The 22,240-nt window shown below is 42.1% G+C and overlaps 1 protein-coding gene across 1 annotated transcript in view; it reads left to right on the forward strand.

Annotated features, from left to right (window-relative positions):
• Positions 1-932: 932 nt before the first annotated feature.
• Positions 933-22,240, forward strand: part of LOC306931830 (neprilysin-like) — a 49,648-nt gene continuing 28,340 nt past the window's right edge. Inside the window, exons 1-4 of the mRNA XM_079513438.1 lie at positions 933-1,340; positions 7,773-7,949; positions 9,255-9,290; positions 9,404-9,565. Of these exons, the coding sequence (XP_079369564.1) occupies positions 1,298-1,340; positions 7,773-7,949; positions 9,255-9,290; positions 9,404-9,565 (418 nt within the window). The 5' untranslated portion in view covers positions 933-1,297. The remainder of the gene's footprint in view (positions 1,341-7,772; positions 7,950-9,254; positions 9,291-9,403; positions 9,566-22,240) is intronic.

Below are 22,240 nucleotides of genomic sequence, written 5' to 3' on the forward strand. Positions count from 1 at the left end.
CAAGCGTGACCACTCTTGGTCATTCTGCCCAACCTAAGGGAAAGGGTTGCAAAAAAAAAAACGGAGAATGTCACCAATAACAATAACGATGTAAAACTAACCTTGTACCTCTCCCTGAATAAAGAAATATATATATAAAAAAAAGATTCTACTTCTAGTCTATACATTTTGGGGTCCTTGACATGAAAAGGTTCATGGCAAGCATCCATTGATCACTGGTTCTGAACCAGTGTTCATAGCAATGCAGGCATTCCCTCTTTGAGTTGATATCATCTAAGTAGGCTGTTTCTCTCACATTAAGGTTAATAGGTCACAAACCCTTTGACCCTTGACTTGTTTGCTGAGTTAATTGGTCTGGCAAGAGTGACCTTTAAGTGAACTTTGGTGTCCGCAAGCAAGCCCAATTTATAACACATTATATGTCCTCAAAAAGGTATGCCTTTGGGGTACATATGTAGTTTTATTTTATTTGATTAACCATGCAAAACTTTTAATTTGTATTCATTTATTTTTGTGAAAAGAAGACCAACTGGGAAACGTTTCACAAACGGTTCAGTGATTTGCTCAATTCAATGGCTAAAAATTAAATGATCTTGCAGCCTCACACGAGTGCATTAAAGTAGCATAGGCTAAAGCATATGGAACATAATATCATTACATTAGACATTACAGTCTAATGTAATGATCTGCCATAGCCTATAGTCTAATGATTAGACTATAGGCTATGGCAGATGCGTGATGATGGTAGGCTACACTGTAGGCTACATTGAAATTGACTAAAGTAGGCTATCTGGAAGCGCATTAAGAACCTTGTGTAGCCTAAACCTCAAAAGCAGCGGTGACTCACGCCATTCACCTGAACCCCTTCAGCTATTTAGGAGAGCGTTCTGCCAATGGTGTGACAGGGTCACTTTTAAACGCCGCCTTGTAGAGGAAGCAGCGACTCGCGGCACCCGGGGAACTTCACCAGGCTACTTCACTGCCCGTCAGAACATGTGGACAGAGTCCACTGACTGATCACATTATAAGAATATCTGCGACGCGAGAGTCTGATGGATAAATAGACGACCATCGACTGATCGACGTACTACATGCTAGACACGACACTGCATGTAGGCAATACAGAAAGCACTGTGTGCTCACTGAACACAGCCAAGGAAGAGCGAGGCGGGATCCGTTAGACTAGACTAGAGCGTCAAATCACGGTAAAGCAAGTGAGATAATCACCGTTACCAAATTTTCAGTCCGCGCTGGTTCGCTCTGTGGATGTGATAGATGTGTGACTAGTGGGTGTGTGATGCCCATATATATCATCGACCGAAAATTTCCTGATACCCCTGGTAAGTCGTTTAATGCACCTCTCAAGAAGGCAAGCACGTTGCTGCGATGCGATGCCTTGTGTGTCCGCGCGTGCGTAGGCTAGTTGTGTTTGAGAGAGTGTGTGTGTGTGTGTGTGTGTGTGTGTGTGTGTGTGTGTGTGTGTGTGTGTGTGTGTGCGTGCGTGCGTGCATGCGTGGCAGCATACATGCGTTTGAGTAAGTAACTATATCACGAAGCGGGCATGCACCACCAGTTGATCAAGCCATTGCTTGGAGTTTTGAGTGTGCAACAGGAGATGGCACGCAATTAGATGCGTGCGTCTTGTTCAGGGCAGCAGCAAGCAGCATGCTGCGCGGCGGTCTGGCCGATATATGGCCAGCCGCCCAGCCCATGCTGCCCAGTTGACAACTCACCAACATAGCCCTAGGCTATATGTACTGTAGTGTAGTATGGTATAGTGCACTGCACTTTTGAATATGTGTTCTGAGTGTTCACCTGACAATAGAAGCCAATCAAGCCATATAATGTTATTTGAATAATTATTCATGTACCTTCATAGGAATTACACTGGACTCTATGCACACTGATGCGTTTTTCGGAAAACTGACGGAAAAACGCCGCTACAAACGCAGCAGTTTGCAGGGACCTTTCATGTTTATTGTGTTATCCTTTTAACAATCATTGTAAAATCGTACCACTAGACTACTATTTGCAAGATGTTTTCAATCAGTATTCAATCAATACATTTTCTGTGATAAATCACTTTAGGCTAGCCTATATCTTCCACAACACAGTCCAAATGAGTTTAAAAATGGATCAAATTCTGCCCTTGCTGGTCCATTTGGATGAAACAGTTTGACCATTAAAGGGATAGGCTATTCAATGGGAAATTCTAATTGTTATTTAAACTTAATTAAGAAGTTGAACATAGCACTATATTCTGCCATCATAACTTACCTTTGGACTTAACTCCATAGGCGAATAATGTGTCTGTCTCAGTGAATAATGGGCTTAATTTTGTAGTAGTTTGTGAGACCTCATGGGGACTGTCTATGTCTTAGATATAGCAGACAGCAGAGTGGAAGTGTGATTGATAGCCTACAGCAAATGTGGTGATGGGGAGACGCCTTCTGTTACAAGTGAAGTGAGATAATGTTGACAAGTAAATTATTGTCAGAGACCTGCAATTTATAACCTATTATGATTGCATGTGTGGAGGCATTTGCATCCCTTAAACATATATACAATGTTAACCCTAATGAGTCATACAGAAACAGAGCAGTAATTAAGTACCGTATACCATGTGTGTGTTTGTGTGAGTGAAAGTGTGCGTGTGCATGCGCGCGTGTGTGTGTGTCACAGTCAGTGTTCCCAACAGGCCTCACTTTGGGAAAGATTTATTTTGAGAAGAAGGTAGGATGTACGCGTTTCGGCCTGGTTGGCCTTCCTCGCCAACCATGCCGAACCGCGTACGTTGTCCACTCGTCAGAGGTAAATAAAATCATGTGAAAAGGACATGTAATGAGTGCTGGCATTTTCTTCATTTCAACTTGTATCTTCGAGCCTTGCACCTAGAAGGATTTTGTTCTAACCTGGAGTGCTGCGGGTTGTCTGCTTCAGCAGTACTTTTTTTCTCAGCACAGATGAAAGGTAACATGTTAACATGGTAATAGCTGTATTTTCCAAATTCCAACACTATGCACAAGAGGCATCATGATGAGACTGGGCTAATGTCACAGCATTTTAAAAGAAATATGTTATTTTCCTAAATTCCTATGCATCTTGACCTGGAGATATCAAATCTAAGCACAGTGTTTTGTTAACTACTGTATAACCTTTGATAATGGTGGTAAAACTACAGGCGTACTGTCATAATATTCACAAATCACTCTATTTAAAGGTATATTCATTGATTTCACTTAATTCAAATATCACTTTTTTTGGATAATCCTCCCTATAGAGTGTGCTGACCATAAGGACTTCCTCCCTGTCCCCAGTTAACCCCTGGGGTAAAAAAAAACCTAGTTTCGGTTTTGGTGGCGGGTGAGAAAGCCCTCATCCAATCGGAATGAGAGGGGCCTTCCTCCCATCATGATCGAGTGGGGGCGGGCCTTGGTGCACGTGTTGTTGGCCTGTTGCGCTTCCCCCCACTATAGAGCTTGTGCATGTGCACATCTTGTTACCGGGGCGGACCGGGGGGTTTACCAAATCACCCAAATCACTGAATGCTCCTTTAACACTATTAAATTACTAGTAAAAAGGAACATGGTGGTGGGGGGCATTTTCTAAACCCTAAGCCCTATGGACTTCTTTGTATGACAAAATAGCCAATCTATAAGCTCGCAATGTGACGCAGCGTGATGCGTTGTGAGCTCTATAACTATTTTTTTGTGTTTTTGTGGCTTTCGCCTTTATTTTATATTTTTTATGGAGGGACAGACAGTAGGCTGACAGGAAATGGGGAGAGAGACGGGGGGATGACATGCAGCAAGGGCCTTCGGGACCGGGAGTCGAACCCGCGGCACACTGCCAGACTGGATTACCAGCCAAGGTGCCTGGACCGCTGAGCCACGGCCCAGGCCAGCTCTATAACTTCTAGGGAATCTCTGTGTGGGTATACTGCCTGACTGTCCTTCATGTATCTTAAGAACTGTTCGACCAGTCAACTTCAAACTTTGCTATATGTATTGTACCAACTCAGTGGTTCTCCAAAAATATCTATACATCCACAAATATTTGTCTGTCTGTCTGTCTGTCTGTCTGTCTGTCTGTCCCTGTCTTTGCCCCGTTTATGCCCATATTAGGGGGTTCACTTCAGTCAGCATTGATATCTGTACTGTACTTTGATTATGGGTACATCAGGTATAGAGGGTATGCGCATGCTTAAAGTGAATGGCACATCGAGTGGCAAAGCAACATGCAAAGTGAGTTTAACATTGTTTAATGTTGTTTAATGCAATCGGACAGGACTTTTCTGTGTGGATGTATGGGTTGTCAAGGCCAGAAAGTAGTTTTTTGCCACTCAGTAGGCGTTCCTGCATAACTTCCGCGTTTGATGATGATGTCACGTGCATACCCTCTATTGTTGCACTACATAAATTCACAGAACAGTTTCTACCCGCTACTCGGCTCCCATCAGACTGTTGAACAAGGCATGGACACAGCCTGCCTGAGGTGTTCTTTTTTTTTAACTGTAAAATGTTTTGTTTCCTTCTTTTTTGTTTTACCTTTCCATGCTGCACAAACTAGTCTTTGAATTGAAACAGAACATTAAGAAACATTGCACAGAAACATTGTTTTAACCCTGCAGCCTCATGGCATCACATTATGCACACACCTGCTTAAATGTTTCTAAATGGCATGTACACACCGGAATTTGATGCTAAAGATGTACAGTGCACACCTGTATATGGTCCGAATGTTCTAAATATAAGGATAAGACATGCCACAGCTGTGCACGAGAGGAGGACAGGACAACCCAGAGATGTGAGCGTGCGTGCGAGCGGAATGTCAGGCAAGCTACATTACATGATGCACAGCTAACATGAGGGTGGAAGAGACCCCGGACATTTGAGCAGAGCGTCAGGCAAGCTACACTGTCTGACGTCTACTCCTTCGGTTGTTTGGCCTTCTGGCTGAACAACCGAACCGTGCAAACCTGCATCCACAATAAATTGTGCAGACTTATGGAGTTACGTTAAGCTGTAGCCAAATCTCTTCCAGTAGGCTACTGAGTGTTGTGTGCCTGCAGAGTGCAGACCTGCTTTTGGAAGAAACCAGTAGCATAGGGCAAGGGTTATGATGACATCATTAGAATAATTTGTTTTACCCAGTACAAAAAGGCATGTAGCAAAATAGACCATTTGGTTACATGTGTGATTTTGCGTGTACACTCAGAGTTACATTAACACTGATCATTTTACTGTATATTACACACACCTCTCATGCCTCAACATACTGAGAGGGAGTGAATTATGTATAAAGATTTAGGACCATAACATTCCCTCTCTCTAGGGTTCCCCCTGATCTGTTCCATTGGACCATTGCATTCTACATGATGCAAATCAGGATTACAACCGGTCCGGTACACATAATCAGTAATCACTGCCAACCCAACAATAAACTTTCTTCCTGCATGTTCAGTTTACACATGCAGCACATGCTCACATACACACACAAACTACACATACCCATACAAATAAACACACTTCTATGCTGTGTGACTCAAATTCAAAAGAATACTGCATCAGAGCTGTGATATACTACACGTTCCATTTTGAGCCGTCGCTCCCTTGAGTGTAGACAGTATAGAACCGTGGTTAAATAGGTGTGAAAGTTATTGTGCTGTTATCAAAGTGGAAGGCAGCCTGTATGGATGGTGTGAAACTGGGTGTCAGATAAAACTGTGACCAGTCTTTCTTGCAGTTGTGTAAATAGTTGTTTAATGAGAATGATTGGAGGCACAGTGGAACTGTACCGGCGCTGTGTATGTGTGTTTTGTGTCTTAAGAATTTGTGGTCTCTCGACTCGTTGTATTATTGCGACCACAGGTCGCAATAATATATGTGCATTTCCCGTCAGTTAGTTAGTTAGTCCGTCACCCCAGGCATGACCATATATGGTCATGCCTGGGGGTCGTGACATCACGTGACATCATCAAGGATGGAGATCAATATTGTCATCAATATTAAGTCCATATATGGGAATGCCCATATATGGAGATCCCTGATGTCATCAATATTGGCCAGCAACTCTACATCTGACCTCAAACCCTTAGATCTCTATACAGTATATGGGCTGATCCTTCCCCATCCATCCTTCCTCTTCGATGTCTCCCTTTTGACTGATACCTGTCCATTCAAACTCTAGACGGGCCCGCCCCAAAGTTATTAGTGCAGCCGTGACCGGCAGCCGGCAAAAACGAGAGTTCTCAACAGGCCCTACCTGGGCCCTCATCAAACCCTGTACACTCAAGACTCCGCTGCCACCCTTAGAGCTGACCTGTTCTGACATTCCATATGTTGATCTGACCTCTTCAAACCCTGTACACTCAAGACACGCTCCATATATGGCCAGTACAGAATTCATTCCATATGTTGATCTGACCTCCCATGCCAAAGCACCAGCGCTCGCCCAGCAGTCTGCTGTCACCCGGGCGGATAAAGGGCGAGGTCGCTACTCGCCCTCAGGCGTCTTACTGGTATTTTATACTCAATATTAATATTTTGTAGTTATATATTGTGAGCAGTCTGTGGAGCATGTCACACCAACATTTCGCTACTTGTACTGTAGCTACTTGTACTGAGTAAAAATCACACCTGTGTGAAGTGAGCGGTGCAACTATACTGTGTGGGGGTCCATGGGGGGTCCCCGCAACATCCAGACCCCCAGGAACCCGCCCAAGGGGGCGGCCCGGTTCCGGCGAGCCGCCCCACGTCCGAAACCGTCGAGAAATGACAGAGTTACTGTGTTGCAGCTTTCCGTGCTCGGACATACACAGGGACAGACACATATACACATAGCTGCGTAATGGAGCGGAGGTACCGCTCAAAAATATAAACTTCTTTCAGTTTCAATCCTTGAACCTTTGAAGCTGTGGGACTTCCTGGTCAGAGTGCACTCATCCCAGCTAGCATTTTAAGACAAGGTACCTTTTGACATCAGCTTGTAAAAGTGTGTATGGCAAGAGTGTGTGTTGTCTGTGTCTGTGTGTGCATGCGTGCGTGCGCGTGTGTTGCGTCAGTTAAGGATTAAGGATTAATTGCCTTTAGAGAGCTTGCTGGTTACATGAGTTTTCACTTGCCTCCAGACTTCAGAGGTGAAATCAATACCTCAGAGAAACCGAGAGTAAAAAAGAACCCTTTACTTTCTCTGCTATAGAAGTCATCTTTTTGTCTGGAGGATAGGTAAAGGGTAAGAAATGTTCCCACTTATTTATTTTCTAAGCTTGTTTCCCTTTAAATGTATTTTTTATTTGCATTTGATTTTTTTTGTTCCTTCGGTGTCTGCTGCTGCTTCCTCATCACGTATAGTCGACCTTTCATTTCCTCTCTTCGATTTGCACTTTGTTGACAAGTGACTGAAATGGGGGATTGATTCTATTCCAGACAACTACTTTATTGTACTGCTTTACGTTTATTACTTAATCGTGTGCAACAGCTTCTGAACGTTTTCATTCATTTCCTCCCCATTCATCTTAATTTTAGTGTACAATGGAGTAGAAGTTATCTGTAAACTGAAGTATCTTTAGCCCAGAGCACACCTGTAGATGTGTGTTACCTAAGTCTTACAATGGAGTAGCGCGCCACAAATATCTACAAGCTGTTACAGCTTGTACATTGGCTACCTTCGGTACTCGACTCCATTGTACAACAAATTCAGGCTCATATGTTCTCTTCCTTCCCTCTTGTTTCTGCCCTGATCTTCCTCTCTCGTCTCCTCTCCTACTGTAGGTGAGTTGATACAGCCAGCAGCTGACGGGGGAGAGCTGAGCATGACGGAGACAAACGCTCCAAAGTCGGCTAAGAAGCCAAGATGGACATCCCTTGAGATTGGTCTCATCACCATCGTCTCCCTGCTCTTCATCGTCATTGTAGCTCTCGTCATCCTCTTTGTCACACAGAAGACTGGTGAGTTCTGAAATTCTGACTTTAAGCTAGGGGTGTCCACATTTTTTCAAAGGGGGTTGAAATGTTTGAAAATATGAAAATAGTGTATAGGGCCGACTGCATCTCCTGGCAATGTAGCAAAATCTAACTAGGTGTGAAAAGGTCTCCACAAATGTAATTAAAATGAAATAAAGTAAAATAGTAAATACAAATAGCCTTGCTTTCACATCTTGAGAATACGACAACACAAGGTAGAAGCAGTTAGGAATCCTTACAAATTCTACCTGCCCAGGTTAATTTCAAAACGTTCCGAAACATCATAGTAGGCCTATGAATTTCATATGACTACTGTATAACCATAAATAATACTAGGAAGGAAGCTGCAGGCCATTTAAAATCTGCCCTCATGCTGCGATTAGCTCCTGGGCCGAACTTTGAACATGTCTGCTATAAGCGAACCACCCAGTTATGTTAGGATTATTCCTGCCAAATGATCAGCCAAAATGTCTCTCCATCAGTGAGTACGTAAACAAATAATTGTGCTCTTACAATTTGCATGCATAGAGTGAACTGAACATCATGACTGACTGCTGTATTCGGGTACAAGGTACAGTAGGTTATTATGCAGAGAACCCTAAAGAGCTTTTAGACTCTGCCCTGGAATCTGTGTACAATTATGGTCAAGTCATGCATACCTCATTGTTTTTAACCAAGGGTGTTGTTAGGGCCTCCACGGTGCGAAAGTACAATCACTGAGCCAGAGAGATGAATGCAGTGTGCAAAGGTCTTTTACTTTTCAACTTCCATACGACGCTGATACTGCCACAAAATACATTAGTGTCAAAGGAAATGGCACATGAAAGTGCATTATTATGACACAGGTGAAATAGCGTGCCTTCAAATTAAATAGACCCAGCGCGTGCGCGCGCACACACACACACACACACACACACGCCCGAGGGGCATTTATAAGAAATGACTTTAATTTGGGTTTTATTTACTGCCTTTTTCATGAGATCACAAGCAACCATGGTTTGGTAGAAGAATAAAATAGATTAAATCCACGTTATACAAGCAAAACAAAAACATATATATTTCTATACACACACACTGTATATACTGTATTTGTGAGGGTGTGTGTTGGTGTTTGCTAAGCTAATACATGGGGGGGGGGGGGGGGGGGGGGGGGGTACTGATAGACAGAATGATAGAAAATGAATTACTAGGCGCGTCAGTTTAGTTTTTGACATCTTACTTGATAATTACAAGATTATGTGAACCCTAACAATATTAGGGAGTGATGGCTTGTTGTGTATTTTATTTCAGATGAGATCTGCACTACGGCTGACTGCACACAATCAGGTAAGCACTGTGTGTTATGATGGTGTATGACTGTATGTGTGTTGGTCTGTTTGTATGAATGTATGAAACAAACAAATAAATAAATAGAGCTTATTTTCATTCCATCCATGTAGCATCTCGTTTGATTGAAAACATGGATGCCAATGTGGACCCATGTGACAACTTCTACCAGTATGCTTGTGGAGGATGGCTGAAGAAGAACGTCATCCCACAGACCAGCTCAAGATACAGCACATTTGACATCCTGCGAGATGAACTGGAGGTTGTCCTCAAAGGTCAGACTTGAGCCTGAGTTGTACTGAGTTGCGCGAGGGTGTCGCACACGGAAATAGCGGAGTTCACAACGCATCATTTTGTACAGCTTGTAGAGCTGTTATATTCAGTGCTTGACACCGGTGCGCAACCATGTATAAATCAGGTCATAACACACACTCCCACACACACATATGCATGCACGCCTGTACTCATGTGTGCACACACAGTCAATATGAAATTACACACGCACGCACGCACGCACGCACGCACGCACGCACACACACACACACACACACACACACACACACTCGCAACATGTACTATATAACATCATGCACATCATGAAGTAATGTTACATCTTTGTACTTGAACATTATTAAGCTAAAACGGCTATAATAACAGCCTAGCAGTGGTTTGAAGAGGCTGTGATTGGGCTGGGGGCATCACAGATGCTGTGGGAATTTGGCTTCAGAGCTGCCTACCATGTGAGCTAAGGGTTTGTCAACAGAGCTGACATCTCCAGTTCTCCGCTCTGGCTGTACGTGAGGACATCAACACATGGTGAGAAGGGAATATTAACACTGTGTGTGTGTGTGTGTGTGTGTGTGTGTGTGTGTGTGTGTGTGTGTGTGTGTGTGAGTGTGAGACAGAGAGTGTGTGTGTGTGTGTGTGTGTGTGTGTGTGTGTGTGTGTGTGTGTGTGTGTGTGTGTGTGTGTGTGTGTGTGTGTGTGTGTGTGTGTGTGTGTGTGTGTGTGTGTGAGTGTGAGACAGAGAGTGTGTGTGTGTGTGTGTGTGTGTGTGTGTGTGTGTGTGTGTGTGTGTGTGTGTGTACAGTAGCCTACTATACAGTACATTCCCACAAGTATAGTCGAATTTGAGAAATAGACATTTTGAGGACAATAATTGTATTGGTCATCGCAAGAGAAATGGTTGTGTCATGGTTAAAATAGATTTCTAGATTTGCGGGTAGAGTTTGGGTTGTAGAGTTATGCCAACTTACGGTAGAAGCAGACTCCGCCAGAACAGTTCGGTTCCCTGAATCTGAACAAAACTAGAAAAAGTGCAGGTCTCTACCAGGAGGATAGGAGTGTGTGTGATGTAAAATGATGCAAAATGTTTAGGAGTTACAAACATGTTTTGTGTGTGTGTGTGTGTGTGTGTGTGTGTGTGTGTGTGTGTGTGTGTGTGTGTGTGTGTGTGTGTGACGCGGCTTGGCCTGTTGTAGCGCCACCATGAGGCTGATTTGAAAACTGTCAAGTGGCATTTCTTCCTCAGCCTAGTAGGAATATGCATGCACAGTTTCACCGCAATCAGACGCTGCGTTGAGTAGTTGTGGCGATTTGTACAAAGCAGGCTACTCCTGAAAAGTTTAGAAGCCAATCGTAGCCAATCAGGGTGGATTATGAGAAATCAAACAAACCCGTCTTGATCACATATATGGAGAGCATGTTGGGACCTGAATGGAAACAAGACCGCAAGGTCTTTCTTCGGAAATCCCTTTGGACCAAAAAAAAAAAGCCTAGCTGTACATTGTGCTGTTTGCATTTCTTTCTTATTGTCTAATACAATATTCAATCAATCATGTGTACCGATTTGCGTGAAATTCGGATAAAATCTGAAGGAGTAATATTAGAAAATGTGTTTTACATATAGATATAAAGAGCAGATGTGAAAAATTCCAGGCAAAGGTGTTTCCTTGGCCTCTAGGGAGTTGGCATACAAAGTTATACACAGATCTGTGCAGTTAGAGGTAAAAACACTAATCGGCCAGTTATAGCGCCACCATGAGGCTGAGTTGAAAATATTCAAGTGGCATGTTTGGACAAAATCTGTAGGTGTACTGTCCAATTTTCTTTTGCACAAAGCGGGCTCCTGGTGGCGCTATAAGAGGCCAATGTGAAAACCTTGGGGCAGAGGTTCAGCTGTGGCATTAAGGGAGTGTGTGTGCAGAGTATGGCTGCGATCAAGCCAACGGTGCCGGAGATTAGCTGTCCACAGACAGACGGACACACACACACACACACACACACACACACACACACACACACACGGACGGACAGAGTGCAAAACATACTCTCTCCCCATGCCTTTGGCCTGGTGGAGACAAAAATGCATTTCATACTGCCACAGAAGATAGAACATCCAGAAAAGTCTGTGTTCTGGATGCCAGACCCCGCCCACCACGGCTTGTTGGTGGCGACTAGCTGGAGCCAAACAGCATACGTACACTACAGCCAACACCAACACCAATGTACGTGCGCGGGTCATGTCCTGACAGCACTAAGAAGGTATGAGAGTCTCATCAACCTCATCATGACACAGTCGGTTGCTACAGGGAAGATCATATTACATTGTGTGTTTGTGTATGTGCGCACACTGCACAGTGGTGTAAAGTAACTAAGTACATTTACTCAAGTAGCTACACTGTCCTTGAGTACAATTTCTGAGGTACTTTTACATTACTGGAGTATTTCCAATGTTCAATACTTTTACTTCTACTCCACTGCATCTCAGAGACAAATATTGTACTTTTACTCCACAAACAATATTCGAAACCTTTAGTTACTAGTTACTTTGTAGATTTTGATTATTATTACAAAACATACATTAACCACTTCAGCTCTACTGTATATACATTTCTGCCATTTGAAAATAGCAGATCTACAAGCTCACAATGCGTTAAGTGCGTTAATAAGAAGAAGAAGAAAATTATACATTTTTAACTTGTGAACTACTTTTGGTACTTTAAGTATATTTTGATAGCAATACTTTTGTACTTTTACTCGAGTTTATTTATTTTTATTCCAGGCGTTCACTTGTAAATATTTCTACATTGCAGAATTGCAGTGTTGAGAATTAGGGTATGCCCCACTTGAGTACTTGAGTACAGGCTCCAGACTCTTTAGCTTTAGCACGTCTCTAAGCTGTTTATCACTGTCAGATAGGCTGGAGATGAAACAGAATGATTCATTGGATTCAAGAGGGCTGTTCCAAGGAACATCAAGGACTATCATGACCTCTATTACCACGAATCAACCTCTTTATCTGTGATTAAATACAGTTTTGGTATGCAGCACAAATGTTCGTCTCAATCAGTGATTTTGAAACTTTAGTGTGCCCAAGACGAAGACACACCAATAGGCAAGTCAAAATATAAGGCACACCTTTATTCATAGCGAAAATAGTGATCATAAATAATATAGTATTAGTAAAGTAATGCAATTAATTGCATTGAGATTGTAGGTCTGTTATTTTTGCTATTTTTTAAAGTTTGAGGAAAAATTACGATTATTAAATTAAAGAAAATGACATTCAAACTTTTCAACTATACTGAGATGGCCAAAACGGCAGGTTGGATGTGGTTTGGGAACCACTGGTCTAACTGAGAGGCCTGTAGTTTGTGGGTGGCAAAATTACACACCGAATAGATGACTACATAGTGCACAGAATTCCAATGAATTCGTATAGCTCCTCACAACAAGTTCCTGTAAGCCTAAACTGTCACTGTGAACGCTGTAGCATTCCTGATGTGGGTGTGTTAGTAATACTCTGCTGACAATGGCAAGTTTGACTAATGACTAATGATCCATATCTACAGTAATTAGCTAATTATTGTTGACTGGATAAGCCGCTCATACGATATTACAACAGCAAAATAGAATGCAATAAAAGCAGTGTTTTTGTGGTGGGTTGTACCTTTTCATTTTGCCCACTGTTGTAATATGCACCCCAAATGTTGGGTGGACCTTTGAGGTGGTCCTAATTATACACATTGACTGCCTAAGACATAATTGATGTCCTATCAAATCCAACACTTCCGTGCTTAAGACGTATATGTACGTCCTATGGTCTTTATAGTGGTATAAGTTAGGTCTCGGGACGTATGCTACATACATTAGCATTGGGTTGCTGGGCGATGTAGTAAACAGAAAATGAACGGGAAACAATTTGGCCGCGCCCGTTGACTTGTAGTTGTTTAAGTTATTTCAAATGCCTTTATCTCTGATTTATTTCCCAGATTGCTCCCTGGTCAAAATAAGCTTTATTCAACGGTCCAAAATCAAAGGACTGACGATTGCGGTAACACGGTGATATGAGTCATAGTACACGTAGAAAGGAACATTGTTGAATATGTAGTAACATGATGTCATGATGTAACATGATGTCATGATGTAACATCATGTTGTATGATGAAATAAAGTAGTATATCCATATACGTACAAGCGGGTGAATCAATTATGTATGGTCATTGATTGATTGATTGAAAAATGTATTAACAGTTTGCAGAATTACAGTACATTTCAAGCACAAACTCAATACAAAGGCTGTTAACTGTGAGTGGACGACCCAATTAAGCATTACACTTGTTTCCAATAGGGTCCACCATGTTCAATTCATCAAAAACATTTAGAGACGTACAAATAGACACTTCTATATAGACAAAGGACAGAACAGGAATTCATCATAAAGGAGGTAAAAAGGGAAAAGAAACATATACAGTGAGGGAAAAAAAGGGGCGGGCGGTGGGGGGGATTCACGTTCAGCTCCGTTCATTTGTTTGTTTTCCTTGGAGGAGCTGCGTTGGGTCCCCAAGTCGGCTCCGTGGCCGTACCTTGAGTTGGCTGTGTGGCCGTGGTCAAGCAGTCAACAGTTATGGTACAATACTGTACCATAACACCAATTATCTGTAATGGACTATACTGATTAATTCTAGTGCATAAACATGTAGATACAGTCAGTATGTTTGTGACACCATGAGTTCTACTTTATCAAAGTTATAGACCCAAACATACACTATGCCACTGTTTAAGTACAACTCATCTAGAACATAGATAATGTGTGTATGCATCTTTGATATCTTTATCATGACTGACTGTATTCCTGTCTTGCCTTGACTAGGTTTATAGCTTCTGGATCATTCATGTCTCATTTGAGTCATTTGTTTTGAACACGTGTATGTCACTTCTGCAAATTTATAGAACACAAAAACAAATTTCACCCACTTTTGTTTTCTTTCTTTGTTTTCTTCTTTTTTTAATAATAAAGCTGATTCTGATTAGGCTATATTCTCTGTATGTGCTTAATATATAATATGAAATCTTATTCTTAGGGCCTACTGCTTGCTTAACAGAGAAGTAACTCATCTGTAAGATCAGTCACACACCACCCTTAATTTACCCTTGATTTAGGACCATAACAGAGGATTACGTAATTCACAACACCCACTGTTACTCCACAGCTGTGTGTCAAACTTTTGACCCCATCAATTTCACTGCCGATAAACATTAATGTTAACACCTGCAAACTAGAGACATCAGAGTTAAACTAACACTTAGGATTTTTACTGTCTAGAGTCTAGAGCAGGGGTGGGCAACTGGCGGCCCGGGGGCCACATGCGGCCCCCACCATCACATAATGCGGCCCACAGGTTAATATCAGAATAGTGATATTATTTCAGCTGTTGCAATTCCAAACATGCAAACATGACCTGCTTTAATTACACTTTAAGTCTATATATGTAGGCCTAGCAAAAAAAGAGTGAATGATGATGATGTTATTAAAATATTAAACTAACATATAGGCTAACTAACTATAACTAAATGTATTTGAAATTAAATAAAAAGCTTACTTTTCAGGATTGCAATTTCCAATTCAAAAATAGGAAAAAAAAAATCTGGATTTTAATTCAAATCTAGCAAAAATAGCTGATCTACAAGCTCAAAACGCGTCGCAGTGGGGCGGAAAACACCTGGACACAGCAGTGTTACACAGTACGGTGATTGTTTAGTGATTGTTTGATTGTGGCTATTCCTTCATTTCACTGCATTCGCCCTGTTCTTCAAAGTGAGTGAAGCGGACATTTTTTCATTCATGTCATCAAGTGCAATCATTTGTTATTCAAATTACCCATGATCACTCTTTTACTGTGAATTATGTAAATGATTGATCAATTCTCATACACTGCCTGGTTTACTCACCCAATTAAAAAACGTGCAGTAAACAAATAGCACATAATTCTATCCCATCATATACACCTTTGTGGATTTCGAAATCTCTCATACATACAGTAATTATCTCACCACAAGTGTGAATCAAGAAGCAGAAATTCACATTTAGCATTCAAATTATACTCAATTCCTCCAGGCTGTTTGGTTTACCAGTTAGCGCTGTCTTATCGTGTAAAAATCATGTAGAGTGAGAGAGTGTGTGCGTGTGTGTGTGTGTGTGTGTGTGCGTGCGTGCGTGCGTGCGTGCGTGCGTGCGTGCGTGCGTGCGTGCGTGCGTGCGTGCGTGCGTGCGTGGATGTGCATTGATGTGGTTGCTTGTGGACAGATAAAGCCATAAAAGATAGAGGGAAAGAGAAGGAGAGAGAAAAAAGAGGGAGAGAAAGAATGAGTGAGAATGACTGGAGTTAGAGAGAAGCAGCTGGCTTTTACGGTCTCAGCAGTCCCACTTGTTTCTTGTAGTTAACCACTTAAGCCCTATACTCCAGGGGTCTAGCCATGGCCCACTCCTTCCCCTCTACAACACCACATCTCTTTAGTATTGGCTTCATGTGTTTCAAACTGGAGTTGATGAAAACAACGGTTGTCTTGATGGATGGACTAATGCAGTGGCTCCAGACCTTTCCTGGATCAGTGTGCAGCCTTTTGGCTGCCCTGTTAAGTGGTCGGGTGGGTGGGCCATGTGCATTTTCAGAGCATGTTAATTTGAATGATCAATCGATCAATTGTGTTCCGGCTAGGATCAAGGGTATCACTTTTTATTTTTTTATACATTTTTGGGGCTTTCTCTGCCTTCATTTGATAGTGTACAGTAGACTGAAATGGGGAGAGCGAGAGACACGCAACACGGTTGTCAGGATCGGGACTTGAACCCGTGACATGCTGTCAGGCTGCATTAGCGGGTGCTCGGACGTCTACACCAATCCTCAGGGTTACTTTTTAATATTAATATTATCATAAGAATCTTTGTATTTTGCCAATAATTTGGGGGCCCACTTGCAATATCCTTGCGGCCCCGGCCCACAGGTTGAGAAGCCCTGGACTGATGTATTTGGAGGTGTAAGCCCCAGAAATGTGAGGCCTCACAACAGCACTGACCTCGTCTCAGGGACATGTCATCAGACGTGTGACCACTGACCCATGGGCTGGCTGCCGCTGCCTGCCTGTCAGTATATTACCCCCCACTGATGGATGGAACCTAGTAACCTACTGCTGCCAACAGCTGCAGTGGGGCGGAAAACACCTGGACACAGCAGTGCCTCAGGTGGTTTCATAGTAATAAATAGCTCTCAATCTTGTGTGTGTGTGTGTGTGTGTGTGTGTGTGTGTGTGTGTGTGTGTGTGTGTGTGTGTGTGTGTGTGTGTGTGTGTGTGTGTGTGTGTGTGTGTGTGTGTGTGTGTGTGTGTGTGTGTGTCTGCTAAATGCCTAAATTGTAAATTGTAAATTGTGTGTGTGTTTGTGCGAGTGCGTGTGCGTGTGCGTGTGCGTGTGCGTGTGCGTGTGTGCGTGTGCGTGTGTGTGTGTGCGCGCGTATAAAGGTTTGTGGATGCTTGTAAATACCTTCAATTGTTGTAGTTGTAAAAAGCTATAAAAGGTGGGTGTATGTTTTTTGTTTCTCTCCAATTCAGGTGTGGCGTACTCTGAAACAATTTGCCCAATTGACCGTGAGCTTTTTAATTGCCATCTTTTTAATAGGATATGTCAGCAGCCATCCGGTACCACTTTGTATTCAGTACATTGTAGATCTTCCATGGACTCTGTTAGGCACCATTTGCTCAGAAGAACTATGCATTTGCAGCCAACACAGAGGCCCCTTTTCCACCTAAAGAACTTTGGTTCTAGAACTGGTTCTGTTCTACATTCTTGGAATCTTGGTGCTTACAGCGCCACCAGGAGGCCAATTTGCAAAATAGGTCAACCAGACTATAGTAATTGTCACACTTTATTTTTTCTTCTAGAGAGTAACCCCAAAGTTTGGCACGCTACTTGTCCCACAGTTTTGGCAGTACGCACTTGATGTCAAATTGACCGGCTTCATCGGGAATGGTGTACTTGCTTTTTACTAAGAGATATATTGTATAGTTTAATTGATATTAATGTATTCATGCATTACATTTCCCCATTGGCTTGAATGGGAAAATGCGAAAACTCACATTCAAGTATTTTTTCCTCAGAGACCGTAAGGGCTACAGGTTCATAATAATAACAAAAATAATTAACATATAATTACATCGGTCGGCCTCATGGTGGCACTATAACAGCCCACTTTACGCTTTGGCCTATAACTTTTGAACCATAGGTCATACATCAAAATAGGCCAGTGGTTTTCAACCCTTTTCATATCAAGGTCCATTATTTATTCAGCATTTTAGCCACAGACCACCATTTGATGACATTTACCCTCTCAGATCAAAATAACAATTCTTCAACATGCTCTAATTGTGTAGACTTGTAAATTAATTAAGTAATGCAGATGTTAAACAATAATTTAACTCTTGAGAGCATAAAATGAAACCTCTCAAGCTCTCACTTTACGCTTGAACTAATTATGCTAAGGACGTGTATACACGTGTATACACTCTAAACTAGGGCGCTCTCCATGGTTTTGACCAAAAGAGCAATGTTCTGTCTTCATTTCTCACTTCAGGAAGCATCTCGTTTGGAATATAAACGCTTCTAGAGAGACTTTAGATGTACCAGAGTGAGGTAAGAACGGAAAATTATGCCTCCCGGTTTTGGGCAAGGACTATCTAAAGAGGACGAGAAGCGAAGACCGTACGGTGGACGCCATGTTGCTCCATGGAAGGAAAGAAACATGTGCAGTTGAGAACAGGAAGTTGTACATGCACACATTTGGGCCGTACGGTCTTCGCTTCTCGTCCTCTTTAGATAGTCCTTGGTTTTGGGGGGTAACGGAAGGCGGGGCTTTTCGGAGTAAAATATGTCTCATCTGCTGGCACTCTAGCGCCATTATTTTGAAAAAATCCCCAGCAAATGAAGTGTTAACCGTGCGTGCGTGCGTGCGTGCGTGCGCACATGTACATCATCACTGTACTACAGTGTTGTACCCGAACGCGTTCAAAGAACGATAGTTCACGAACGCGTTCTCATTTGGGCTCAACGTACTGTATTTCTGGCCTGATGAACGTCATTGTGAACGCGTTCATTTCTGGCGTGTGTGAACGTCACTTTCTCTCGTTCAACTTCGTTCAAGAGTGGGGGGGGAGTGGGGGTTACAGGCGTTTGTATCCTGCCACAACATTATGCTGCTTTCACACGGGCAGATGCAAAGCTACACTAGTAGCCTACACCTAGTCACAGAACAGTGTCGTCGTTAAGCAGCAGGAGGATCCCACTGGCAGCACCTGTCCGTTTATCATTAGCACAACCACGAACGTCCAACACATATACAATGAATTACTCACCTAATGCTGCCTGCAGGTTCCATGTTTAATTCCAGCGGTGTGTAACCTATATTGTCTAAGTGACAGTTTTCATATTGTAAATATGGTCGCTAACGTGGGACTAGTACTTTGACAGCTCATCCATCGTAGCTTGTTTACAAGTGAAACGGACTTCCTGTGCAGAAACTGCCTCATCAAAATAAGAGCCACTTGTATTGATTAGTCAACACTAGTTTTATTTCTAAGTCTACTTATAGGACGTTAACATCTCATTTGAGTGCCTGTCAGCATTCTCTAAATCCCTGTATCTCGCAGCTGGTGCTCAAATGCGCAAATGGCTATAGCCTAGGCTGTGGCAATAATTTTGAAAAAAATAAAAAGAACGAAAAATAACTAAAATCGTTCATTTTTTGGAACCATGAACTTTAGTTCAAAATGTTGAATTATGAACTATGAACTGAATTAGTTCCTTTTTAAATTTCTGAACTGTGAACTGAACTAGTTCATAAAATAAATGAACTTTCCCAACACTGCTGTAGCCTACTACACATGTTCTAAGGTTCTCATTCAGCTGTGTATATAGAGGGAGGACATAAGTGTTGCTGTTTACTTTATGAGATGAGGGATTGTATGACACAATGGTAAATCCCCCTGTGAAGGACACATTGTAACTGAGAGGGAACAAAAATCCATTATTTCACTGTAGACTGAACATCTGGTATACAGACCTATGGCATCATCGACAAACCAGCTAGATTTTGACCAAGAGATTCTATTCATTGTGACAGCAATGCCATCACAAGGTGGTGGACAATATTTATTTGAGGCAACTGTGCCATCACAAATGCCTTCATAAATGGGACTGCTTGGCAGATTATGACAAGGCAGAGTGATCTAATGTACTTCAAAGTGCTTAACTTGACGACAGTTAAGCCAGAATGTCTGTCATACAATGACAAAAACAAAGAAAAAAAGCTCGACAAAGATTCAAGAAGAGTGAGAATTCAAATGCGCAAGACCACAATTATTTCTCATAAACATAATGAGGAATACGGGAGTTGTAATAAGTAACTGAATCCAGCAAGGTTTTTAGGCCAACTATGATGTCAATCCTGTTTGCCAAGTAACATATTTGCAAATGCAATAGCCTACGATTGTTTTTGCCAGTATCTCTCTGAGTTCATTATTTGGTACCTGGTGTTGAGGGCATCTCCAAGGGCAGGTTTAATTGCAGTGCTACTGAATATTGACTAACAGAGCAAAAAAGAAAAGTTGTTTTCAAGACACAGGCGTTGGAGCCTTTATGACAGCATGAGCAAACGCATGAGCTCTCTGAGTCACATAAGTGTTGGTGATGGAAAATCAAGGGAATGGCTGCTTTTGAAGGGTCATGAAATGTCTGTGGACAGTCTTACTTGGCTAAATTAGAATTCATGAGTGCAGATTTTATAGATTATTTTGGAACCACAGAGTGAAGGGAAATGTAAAATAGCTCGAGTCTGCACCGTATATGTTGGGGTGACATGCATGCATGCATGCCTCCTTCTCTCCTCTCTTCTTATCTTTGTCCTTCACTTGTCTTTCTTTTCAGTCATGACCCAATTCTTTACAGAATGGGTCCAGTCTTCTAATGCTCCACAGGGAAGCTGATACCACAAACTGCACAACAGCAAGTCTCCTTTGGCTTTAGACAACCATGGTATGAGAGGTTCAGGAGAGAGAGAGATAGAGAGAGAGAGAGTGAGAGAGAGAGAGAGAGAGAGAGAGAGACAGAGACAGAGACAGAGACAGAGACAGAGAGAGAGAGAGACAGAGAGAGAGAGAGAGAGAGACAAGTCAATAATCCAATCACACACGCGCCCTTTTACAGGAAGACCCCTATGAAGAGTCCCTAACTAAGGGAATTCATTAAGATTAAATGAGCACATAAAGTGCACAGTTGAAACTTGAAAGGAAGGTTGGAAAAATTCTGAAAAGCGGGGCACGTAACAAGAGTTACAGAGCTGGAGGTGTGAGAAGGAAAAACTGTTTGAGAATTAAAACGATCTTAGTCAGCAATCAAAAGACTTAAGGTGTCAGACAAAGCCCAGTGGAGGCGAATGCAGCTGATTTCCTAGTATTGTTGGTGTATTTTAGGGTTGGCACAAGACCTTCTTGTGAACCATGCACTTCTCCCTACGGAAATAGTTATAGTGAGCAGAATGCTATCATTCCAATTTCCAATCTCTCGACATCGTAACGCAGCGTGTTGTGAGCTTGTAGATCAGCTAATGTTCGCCCAACTCTACCATGGGACATACCTGTATACGTACATACTATTTAGGAAGAGGGCAGTCTGTCCAACATTTTGGTCTCAAACCGTATATCTGGGTAAATGACTTTGTGGATTTCCATTGACTTTGCTGTGCATCATCGTGCTTCCCTGAGGGTGAATCCTATTGATTTTTATGACCCCATGGCCTTTCTTCTAACACCGCCCAAGGTGGTGCTAGAAGAAAGTACCATTTGTAATATTTTCTGATTTCAAGTAAACACGTAGGACTAGGAACAATGCTGTTGTGTAGACTTTAGTAAACACGTAGGACTAGGAACAATGCTGTTATGTAGACTTTAGTAAACACGTAGGACTAGGAACAATGCTGTTGTGTAGACTTTAGTAAACACGTAGGACTAGGAACAATGTAAACACTTAGGACTAGGAACAATGTAAACACTTAGGACTAGGAACAATGTAAACACTTAGGACTAGGAACAATGCTGTTGTGTAGACTAGGACTAGGAACAATGCTGTTGTGTAGACTTTTATTCTAGCATGATAGAAGAAAGGACGCTGAACAGGCTGGTCAAGTTCTTCCAAATTATCGTCTTGCACACAAGATAACTAAATCTATTGGGAGGATTTCCAGGATTTTGTGAGACCCCATAACATTCCCTGTGGCACCAACCTTAGGTGTAAACTTTGCATGTGTCCATGTACAACTGCAAAACCCTTGAAGGTTTTGTAGTTTTGTTAATCCTTAATCCGTTTTGTTAATCCTTCAGTGAATATATTGTACTGTATGTACATTTGTGACCCAGGCCCAGAAAATATATGGTCATCCACAGGATAGCTCAAAAACAACATGGTAATGAGGCTGACATTCAGAATGTCTATACTACAGTATTCACTTTATCATAACCAAAATCGCCATGTAAATATGAAAATGATATGGAAATATAATACTCACCACGGTCGTTAAATTCATTTCAGCTGAAAGTCAGTCTTTTATATGGATAAATGGAAG

Source organism: Electrona antarctica (assembly GCF_951216825.1).
Source record: "Electrona antarctica genome assembly, chromosome: 11".
NCBI classification, from domain to species: Eukaryota; Metazoa; Chordata; class Actinopteri; order Myctophiformes; family Myctophidae; genus Electrona; species Electrona antarctica.